The sequence below is a fragment of the Oryzias melastigma genome, linkage group LG6, assembly GCF_002922805.2.
Source record: "Oryzias melastigma strain HK-1 linkage group LG6, ASM292280v2, whole genome shotgun sequence".
In the NCBI taxonomy this organism is placed as follows: domain Eukaryota; kingdom Metazoa; phylum Chordata; class Actinopteri; order Beloniformes; family Adrianichthyidae; genus Oryzias; species Oryzias melastigma.
This window is the reverse complement of record NC_050517.1, coordinates 1,532,211-1,542,535: the sequence shown is the minus strand read 5'-3', so window position 1 is coordinate 1,542,535 and position 10,325 is coordinate 1,532,211. Positions and strand designations below refer to the sequence as shown.

Here is a 10,325-nt window from a genome sequence, read left to right as displayed (position 1 = left end):
TCCCATTGGCTACCCGTCATCTGTCAATCAAACCCCCCAGACGGTCGACGTCAGACCCACAAACGCTTATTGAGCCATCTGATTGGTCAATTTATAACTCTAATAACTTGTGATAATGGAAAAAAATCTTAAAAAAAAATTAGGATTAGAAAAAAGAAGTTAAGCAGAAAGCAGCAGAGGAAGAATGATTATTCTGACATATAAAATGACTGAGAAATAACTGTCTGTTTCCCAATGTAAGTCAATGGGACTTTGGCCTTTTTGGAACCCAGTGGTACTTCCTATATGGAACAGGAAGTAGGGGGGCTTGCTCTGATCAGTTATTCTTATATACAGTCAATGCTTATAACAAAGAAACTGTCAGGAGTCAGAGTTCTGTCTCCCCCTCTGGTCACCGGCAGGAGAGTCTCCAGAGTATTAAACTCACTACATCTCCCAGCAGCCCCAGCACTCCCTGGACTCCATTCAGACAATCACTCACCTGTTTCTTCAGCAGCACAGAAGCACAGAGTCTGACTCAGTGTGAAGTATTGTTTGTGCCGCTCTGCCTGCATTACTGAGCGTTTCTATCTGGACCTGATCTTCTGGTTCTGATCCGGCTTCTTCTCTGATTTCCTGCCCTGACCCTCACCTGATTCTGACGTCTCCACTCTCTTCCTGGATGATCCAATGACTGACCTCTGCCCGTCTGACTCTGATGTAGCTTCATTAGCTGTTCTTAGTCTGAACTAATGAACCTGTTGCAGGTGGAACCAGCTGTCTCCTCGTTTGGGACAGTAGTCATTGACCTTTTCAAAGTGAACTCCTCTGTGCTGAGTAACATCCTGTGAGATCTCTGAACGGATCCAGTTGTTCACTTCAGCACTTTCTGCTGCTCATTTTCAAGCTGATTTTCAGCTATTTTAGCATTTTGCGATTAGCTTTAGCATAGGAGCGGCTGGAGGGCGGTGCAGCGGATCGGAGCTCAGAGATGTTAGCATGTTCTCCTGCAGCATGCTGTGATTCTGGCGTCTCCCTCGTGTTGCCCTGCTCCAGGCAAACCCCGCCCTCACTCTACAACAGCTGGGATAGGCTCCAGCAACCCCATGGCATCTTGTTGTGGGTTCTGAAGGTGGATGATGGTTTCAGGTGCAGCTTACAGCAGTAATACCTGCATTATCACAGGTATTACTGGGGGGGGGGTTAGAATGTCCCACGTATGGGGGGGGGGGGTTCTGAGAATGTCCCCTGGATCAGAACCGCCGTGTTTTTCTGTTTCTTCAGCCTGGAGAATCCTGCTGGAGGTGCTGACTCCTGCTCACCTCCAGGAGGTTTTTACTGTTCGGCCGCAGCATCTCTGAGCTCTCGGTTCACACAAACACACAACAGCAAACATCTCAGCCCTCCTTGGTGGATCATTGTCGGCTGCTTTGCCAACAGTTTCTCCTCTTTGTTGCTCCCTCAGGAACCGTCTGAAGACACGGACTCGACGGGAATGAAGCGGAGAGGAGTCGGGATGTTTCTGTGATGAGACTTTCAGGTCAGAGAGGACGTAAACGCAGCTCAACGTGGACTCGATAGAATCAGGAAATACTAAATCAGACGGTCTCTCTCACCTGATCCAACCATCATCCACCTTCAGAACCCACAACATGATGCCATGGGGTTGCCATGTTTTCACCTGAAAATCTGGTCTGGACAAATATGTAAAATTTCTGGAATATTTCACTGCAAGCGTTAGGCTGTGGCGCCCCCTGAAGGAAACATCCAGAAGACACAAGGAGAGAGATTTATCTTCAGTGAAAAACGCATGAATATCTATTCAAAGGTTCCAGAATTTACCCATAATTCAGCATTTCCTCCTGTGTTTCTCCACCTCAAATCTGCATGAACCAAACACAAGAACTGACTCAACGGTCGGATGATCCTCACCTGAAGTCTGGAGAACCAGAGTCTCTGTTCTCAGATGAACGAAGACGGAACAACGAGAGGAGAACCACAAGAGGAGAACCAACGAGAGGAGAACAATGAGAGGAGAACCAACGAGAGGAGAACCAACGAGAGGAGAACAATGAGAGGAGAACCAACGAGAGGAGAACCAACGAGAGGAGAACCAACGAGAGGAGAACCAACGAGAGGAGAACAATGAGAGGAGAACCAGAGAGAGGAGAACCAACGAGAGGAGAACCACAGAGAGGAGAACCAACGAGAGGAGAACCAACGAGAGGAGAACAATGAGAGGAGAACCAACGAGAGGAGAACAACGAGAGGAGAACCAACGAGAGGAGAACAATGAGAGGAGAACCAACGAGAGGAGAACCAACGAGAGGAGAACCACAGAGAGGAGAACCACAGAGAGGAGAACCAGAGAGAGGAGAACCAGAGAGAGGAGAACCACAGAGAGGAGAACCTCAGAGAGGAGAACCACAGAGAGGAGAACCTCAGAGAGGAGAACCAGAGAGAGGAGAACAATGAGAGGAGAACAATGAGAGGAGAACCTCAGAGAGGAGGTTCAGAACAAACTAAAAATCCAGTGTGAATCTGAAGAATCCGGAACCATGAACAGGTTTGGAAATCTGAGCTGGATGAAGGAGGAGCAGGAGCTTCTTCACAGACTACAGACGGACGAGAGGAACCAGCTGTTCTTCCATCCGGGTCAGAACTTGATTTGGACAACTGGAGAAACTGGACTTGGTTTATCTTTATCATCAGTTTGTAACTGAACTTTACCCGTCTGGACCCGGTTCATTCTGGACCGGTTCATTCTGGACCTGGTTCGGTCTGGACCTGGTTCATTCTGGACCCGGTTCAGTCGGGATCCAGTTCGGTCTGGACCTGGTTCATTCTGGACCCGGTTCAGTCTGGGCCCGGTTGGGTCTGGACCTGGTTCGGTCTGGACCCGGTCCGGTCTAGAGTTCTGTAGAGCATCCTGACTGAGAGGTTTGACCCTCAGATCTTAAATGTTTGTTTATCAGAACAAACTGCAGATTCTTCTGCTTTGATCTGTTTGTTTGTTTTTCTCATTCCAGCTTCAATAAATAAACAAAGTCAGAATTCTGGTAGAAACCGAACTTTATTTCACAGGAAACCCTCGTCTGTCCTCCAGCAGCGTCCTGAAAGGGGCGGGGCATCACGGCGGCGTTCAGAAGTACGGCGTGGGGTCGCTTTTGTCACACATCTGCACGTGGACGTGCGAGGTGATCCCGGGGTAGACGCTCTGCATGGGCAGCATGGTTCCGATCCGCTCGCCCTTCCTCAGCGACCCCGAGGTTCTGACGGGCCTGACGTAAAACAGCTTGAAGCACAGACCTGCAGAGGCGGGAAATCTCAGTGAGCAGATCAACCACAGACGGCGCCACGGCGGCGTGGAGGCCCCACCCTCTCCTCGCAGGTTGATGCCCTCGTTGATGGCCTCCTTGTTGCGGTCGGTGTAGACGGTGAGCCTCCCGTGCAGCGTCACGTCGAAGGGGGCGTAGACCGCCGAGCCGTCCTCACACTCCACGTCCAGGCCTTTGTGCTGCCGGCCCGCCCTGCAGAACCAGAACCCTGTCATTGTCTGCCCCCCCGGGGGACCAAGGGGGCGGGGTCCTGCTTACCGACTGGCTCCGTAGTGACCCGATCCCCATCGGTCAGAACCACGGACCCTGTTGAACGGGTTTCCTTCACAGAGCGGTCCGAAGGAGGCGCCGTCGCACGCCCAAAGCAGGGCTGGAGAAAGACGCAGGAAATCAGGAAGAATCAGAACCACGAGAAAAACAAAGCAGGAAGTAGAAAGAAAGGTTTGAAAAACTTTCTGACTCGGTCCGGGCCGGTCCCAACCCGGTTCATGCCAGGAAACAAAGAGGAATCAATCATGAGAACCAGGATCCACCGCGTAAACAACCACAGCAGGATCAACAACAGCCAACACCAGAACCGGACCGAAACCGGATGACTGACGGAGGAGGAAGACGAGAGAGCAGGATGAAGGTCCGACTGTGATCCGACCGGATTCATGGATCCAGCTCATTTCCACACAGAACCAGGATTCTTTTGAATCTTTCTCCACTTCAGCGTTCCGGTACCAATGTAAACACCAACGGGGTCGAAGGGAATTCGATTTTTTCAGTAAACAGAACTTCAGTCTCAGTTTTATGAAGGGAAGACACTCCATGCTTTTACTTTGAAAATGAGAAGCTTCACTGACACTTTATTTTGAAGGACTGTTTCCTTCCAGTGACCGCAGGATTCAGGATTCATGAATCAGAGATCTTAGAAGATCCAGACTCAGATCGAGAATCTGAGTACTGGGATAATCGTTAGAGGAGGAGGAGGAGGAGGAGGAGGAGGAGGAGGAGGAGGAGGAGGAGGAAGAGGAGGAGGAGGAGGAGGAGGAGGAGGAAGAGGAGGAGGAGGAGGAGGAGGAGGAGGAAGAGGAGGAGGAGGAGGAGGAGGAGGAGGAAGAGGAGGAGGAGGAGGAGGAGGAGGAGGAAGAGGAGGAGGAGGAGGAGGAGGAGGAGGAAGAGGAGGAGGAGGAGGAGGAGGAGGAGGAAGAGGAGGAGGAGGAGGAGGAGGAGGAGGAAGAGGAGGAGGAGGAGGAGGAGGAGGAGGAAGAGGAGGAGGAGGAGGAGGAGGAGGAGGAAGAGGAGGAGGAGGAGGAGGAGGAGGAGGAAGAGGAGGAGGAGGAGGAGGAGGAGGAGGAAGAGGAGGAGGAGGAGGAGGAGGAGGAGGAAGAGGAGGAGGAGGAGGAGGAGGAGGAGGAAGAGGAGGAGGAGGAGGAGGAGGAGGAGGAAGAGGAGGAGGAGGAGGAGGAGGAGGAGGAAGAGGAGGAGGAGGAGGAGGAGGAGGAGGAAGAGGAGGAGGAGGAGGAGGAGGAGGAGGAGGAGGAGGAGGAGGAAGAGGAGGAGGAGGAGGAGGAGGAGGAGGAGGAGGAGGAGGAGGAGGAGGAGGAGGAGGAAGAGGAGGAGGAGGAGGAGGAGGAGGAGGAGGAGGAGGAGGAGGAGGAGGAGGAGGAGGAAGAGGAGGAGGAGGAGGAGGAAGAGGAGGAGGAGGAGGAAGAGGAGGAGGAAGAAGAGGAGGAGGAGGAGGAGGAGGAAGAGGAGGAGGAGGAGGAGGAAGAGGAGGAGGAGGAGGAAGAGACGTTTTCTAATGTTTGTCAGAGGAGGATCCTCCAGATGGAGGTCGGGTCGTGGTTCTGCTCACCCAGCAGGAGGAAGAAGCTTCTCATCTTCAGCCGATGAAGAGCATGAAGAGCGCTGGTCTTCTGCTCCGCATTTATAGGTCGGCTGCTGTTTGTCGCCCACAAACACGGAGTTTTGGTGATTTCTCAACAGCAGGACGGCGTTTGTGCCAGAAGGCGATGAAACCAAACGTCCTCCTGGAAGTTCTGCGGGTCTGTCAGAACAAACGCATCGGGTAAACAAAGTCAGAGTTCAACAACCGGTGGAAAGTCCGGACCTTCGGACCGACGCAGGTCTTTGACCCGTCCAGCACACAGAGCAGGGACGGGACAGACGGTTCTGATCTCTGCTCGAAAAACCCCACAGAACTTCAGAAAACTGAACTCTGAACACAAAGACGATCCTCAGTCTGTATAAGGACGATACTCAGCCCAGGTTCTGGTTCTGGGTGTGTTAAGGATCTATCCAGCACCATCTCCTGCCTGGATAAGAACCAGGGTCTCCGGGACTCAAACCGACAGAATTCTGTGGCTTCATGTCTGAAACCTCCAGAGCGACGGTCCGGTTCTGAAAAACCCAAAGGTGCCACAAGGCCCGTTTCAGAGACCCCTCAGGGGAAGATGACCACGCAGAACCGCGGACACAAACACTGACGTCATGAAACCCGGAAAATGTCAACAACACCCATAGATATCATAGAGAGAGCGCAGGAATTGCGGCCGCCATCTTGGACCGGTCGTCCTGTCGCCAAGACAAACAAAATAAAGAAGACAAACACAAGATGCCTGAGCATTGTGCGGCATATGCCTGCTCAAATCGGCGGACTATTGAAGCCAGGGATCGGGGGATTACCTTTCACAAGTAAGTTTGAACATTTTTATTGGTTTTATTTAGGGAATAGACTATATTATTACTGTGTTGTTATCTACACCAGTGGAATCTTTGACAGCTAACGTAGCTATCTAGTGCTGGTGTTCACTCAGCTATGAAGGCTAAATGAGACTTTTTAAATCATATATTCCATAAAAATGGCACAACAATGCTACTGTAGAAATAAAACAAATATAACTCTTATTAAATATCTTTTATTGCCATCCCACTCACTGATTACTGAGGTGAAGTTAGTTGGATATTCGACAGACATTCACTCACTGATTCGCAATTAGGAACAACTGAACATCTGACTATAGAATAGTTTGCAAAGAAACTTACTCATGATTTTAGCTGCTTGGTTTATCATCAATAGAAATGTGAATTTTTTATTTTGTTGACAAAACAAAAGGTTCTAATAAATTTGAAGAATGAAATAAATGGAAAAAATTGAATAAAAAAATGTAGATAGAAAATTGAAAACTAGGAATGAAATTGTAAGAAGAATGAAGAAAACAAGATTGACTTCCTTTATCATGTATATCATGTTTGTGTAGACTCTTCTGAATCTCTCTCTCTTTTATTTAATTTCGATTTTAAGGTTTCCCAAAAAAGATGTGAGGAAGAAGTGAGCAGTGGCCTTAAGGAGAGAAGGCTAAAGGAAGAGGCTCTGTAAAGAAGTGCTCTTCCAGGGGTTTTAGCTCATGTCCAACTTTCAAGAACATTTTGTAAATATGGTTTAATGGTTTGTCATGTTCTTGTTCACCTAGTTTCTCTCTCTCTGAAAACTATATATGCTTTATAATTCTATAAGTATATTATATTGCATATATTATATTTATATTCTATCTATATATAAGAAATATAAAAACTGAGTTTGAGAATCTCTATCTCTTTCTAATATATGTACATATGATTTATAATTCTACAAGTATATTATATTAATTTCTACCTATATATTAGAAATGTGAGACTGAGTTTGATTATCTCTATCTACCTCTCTAAAAATATATGATTTATAATTCTGTAAATATATTGCATATATTATATTTGTATCTTTCTCTTTATCTTTCTAAAATAAAACAGTATGTGTTCATATATATTGAAATAGCTGAGTCTTTTATTTATTTCTTGCTTCTATTACTGTTAAGACCAGAATAAATGATAAATTATGCCAACGCATGTGTACTGGATCATAGCTAAATGTGTGATGTTTGCAACAAAGAAAAAAATTTGAAAATCGGTTGAGTATTCAGCGAGTTATGATCGATTAAGCGCGAGGACTCTTCGTTGCGCCTGTCAAACAGATTACAACAAGTGAGAGGGCGACCGGTCCAAGATGGCGGCCCCGCGGCTCGTCAGCGCCAATAGGAAGTAGCGGTCGATGCGGCATCTACTCTATATTATATCTATGAACAACACCGGTCACGTCAAAGCAGCCGGACCAGAAAGGGCGGGAAGGGAAGAAAAACAAACATGACTCTAGGACGAGCACGGGTCCGTCTGTCACCTGGAGGGAGAAGCTCTGCGCCGGGTTTCTCCGGGTTTCCCGGAACCACACGTTAGCTCTGAGGCTAACCGGATATGAGACAAGCAGGAAGTGGGAGGTTCGAGTGATTGAAAGTTTTTTTAAAACTTTATTTGAAAATGTGTGACAAGACAGGCGCATGTATTTTACGAAAAAAATAATGTAATGTAATATAACACTACATAACATAATATAATATAATATAATATAATATAATATAATATAATATAATATAATATAATATAATATAATATAATATAATATAATATAATATAATATAATATAATATAATATAATATAATATAATATAATATAATATAATATAATATAATATAATATAATATAATATAATATAATATAATATAATATAATATAATATAATATAATATAATATAATATAATATAATATAATATAATATAATATAATATAATATAATATAATATAATATAATATAATATAATATAATATAATATAATATAATATAATATAATATAATATAATATAATATAATATAATATAATATAATATAATATAATATAATATAATATAATATAATATAATATAATATAATATAATATAATATAATATAATATAATATAATATAATATAATATAATATAATATAATATAATATAATATAATATAATATAATATAATATAATATAATATAATATAATATAATATAATATAATATAATATAATATAATATAATATAATATAATATAATATAATATAATATAATATAATATAATATAATATAATATAATATAATATAATATAATATAATATAATATAATATAATATAATATAATATAATATAATATAATATAATATAATATAATATAATATAATATAATATAATATAATATAATATAATATAATATAATATAATATAATATAATATAATATAATATAATATAATATAATATAATATAATATAATATAATATAATATAATATAATATAATATAATATAATATAATATAACACAACATAATATAATATAATATAATATAATAATATAATATAATATAATATAATATAATATAATATAATGTAATATAATATACAACATGATGTCATTAATGTAATATTAACAAATGACTATAAGGGCCATAAAATCATAAAATAATAACATTTTAAGTCATATTTTTATAACTTTAAATCTCATAAATTTATTACTTTTTTTTCTTTAATTTGCATGTTTTAAAGTCATGAAGTTATGATTTTAAAAGTAATAAGTTTTAGACTCGTTGGTGTTCAGCATTTGTTCCAGTGACAGTATATATTACTGCCACAATCACTTTCCTTTACTGCTGACATAGACCGTATAAATTATGATCTATAGTTGATGACTGCTGCTGACCCCGCCCCCTGCAGGGCTGATCCAGGTTTTCCACTCCCCCAGTCACCAGGCTTAAAAGCTCCCAGAAACCTCTGTTTCAGCAACGGCTGAACTCCTGAGAGGAATTGGTGTTTCAGCTTGAATAGATGGATGGATGAACAGACAGATGTATAAATAAATAAATAGATAGATGAACGAATGGATGGACCAGACTTTAACACTCGGTTTATTTTCAAACAGCAGGTAAAGACAACGATGAACTGAGAGGGCCCAAAGGCAGGTACCCAAACTGGAACAATTCAGGGTGGTTCTGATCCAGTTCAGCAAAGCCTAAGAATGCAATCTGAAAAGGTTCTTGATCGAGCAGCACAGAGACGGAGACCTGTGCTGAGGAACAACTTCACTGCAGTTCAGCAGAAACTGATGGTCTGACCACATCGGGACAGAGTCCGAGCGGCTCAGGAGTCCGAGCGGTTCAGGAGTCTGAGTGGTTCAGCAGTCCGAGCGGTTCCGGAGTCCGAGTGGTGCAGGAGTCCGAGCGGTTCAGGAGTCCGAGCGGTTCAGGAGTCCGAGCGGTTCAGGAGTCCGAGCGGTTCAGGAGTCCAAGCGGTTCAGCTGGATGGCGTGACGGTCGGCTGTACCGGACGGATCTTCATGCTGATGGCCTTCAGGGAGTAGGCTCTGCCCTTCCAGGAGATCCATTCCATTCCAACCGCATACAGCGAGTCATCAGCCCCCCAGCGATAAATCCCATTGGGGTTTGCATCGTGACAGTTGGAGTACCAGAATGCCCCCACAAACGAGCGGGCACAGTTCCCCTCCCAGGTGTCCTGGTCTTTGTCAAAGGTGGAGAACTTCATCCCATTGATGAGTTTGAAAGAATCTCCTGAAAAGAAATCGACGGATCAGAAAACGCAAAGTATTTCCTGGTGTCTCCAGGCTGACATTCTTTCTCACTCGCATAAGTGAACCCACCCGCCCCTCCATCAATGAACCCGGTCAGGTGCAGTCTGTAGCCGTCAGACTCTGAGCCGACGGAGAAGGAAGAGTATCGAGCATACGACTTGTTTCCTTCAAAGTCCTCCATGTCGATCAGCAGCTCGCTCTTTCTTCTCTGAGTCAGATGGAAAATGTTCTCCAGACCTACAAGCACAAAAACACCCTGAGCTTCCTGCTCATCCTCCCAGAGTTTAACTCTGTCTCAAACTTCACGGAGTCTCACCGAGCCAGTACTCTCCTGCTGCAAACCCAAAGCCCAGCCGGTACTGGTCCCAGGGCCGGTAGAAGTTCACCGAGCCGTCTGTCCTGCGCTGGAACGCCTGGATGCAGAGGAAGACGGAGAACCAGGTGAACCTTTTTTTTTCACCTACGTAATATAGCTAGGATCAGGAATATGTTATCTAAAAGTGACGCTGAAAAACTCATCCATGCATTTGTTACGTCCA

At 44.0% G+C, this 10,325-nt stretch overlaps 2 protein-coding genes across 2 annotated transcripts in view; both read right to left on the bottom strand.

Annotated features, from left to right (window-relative positions):
* Positions 1–3,033: 3,033 nt before the first annotated feature.
* Positions 3,034–5,309, bottom strand: lect2l (leukocyte cell-derived chemotaxin 2 like). The gene is made up of 4 exons (XM_024280900.2): positions 5,161–5,309; positions 3,576–3,687; positions 3,358–3,509; positions 3,034–3,288 (listed from the first exon to the last, which is right to left on the bottom strand). Exons 1-4 carry the CDS (start codon positions 5,183–5,185, stop codon positions 3,122–3,124), a joined length of 456 nt encoding a protein of 151 aa, XP_024136668.1. The 5' UTR covers positions 5,186–5,309; the 3' UTR covers positions 3,034–3,121.
* A 3,770-nt stretch (positions 5,310–9,079) lies between these two features.
* The window catches only part of LOC112151823 (microfibril-associated glycoprotein 4), a 3,039-nt gene continuing 1,793 nt past the window's right edge, over positions 9,080–10,325 (bottom strand). The window contains exons 4-6 of the mRNA XM_024280897.2: positions 10,103–10,199; positions 9,856–10,023; positions 9,080–9,766 (exon numbers count right to left, since the gene is read on the bottom strand). Coding sequence (XP_024136665.1) covers positions 9,492–9,766; positions 9,856–10,023; positions 10,103–10,199 — 540 coding nt within the window. The 3' untranslated portion in view covers positions 9,080–9,491. The remainder of the gene's footprint in view (positions 9,767–9,855; positions 10,024–10,102; positions 10,200–10,325) is intronic.

What these genes read in the sequence shown, in the direction of transcription:
- lect2l (XM_024280900.2), bottom strand. Translation starts at nt 5,185, where the DNA reads ATGAGAAGCTTCTTCCTCCTGCTGG. An exon ending in AAGCTTCTTCCTCCTGCTGG is followed by an intron (nt 3,688 to 5,160) that starts GTGAGCAGAACC and finishes GTCTTTCTCCAG; the next exon opens with CCCTGCTTTGGGCGTGCGAC. An exon ending in GGTCACTACGGAGCCAGTCG is followed by an intron (nt 3,510 to 3,575) that starts GTAAGCAGGACC and finishes CTGGTTCTGCAG; the next exon opens with GGCGGGCCGGCAGCACAAAG.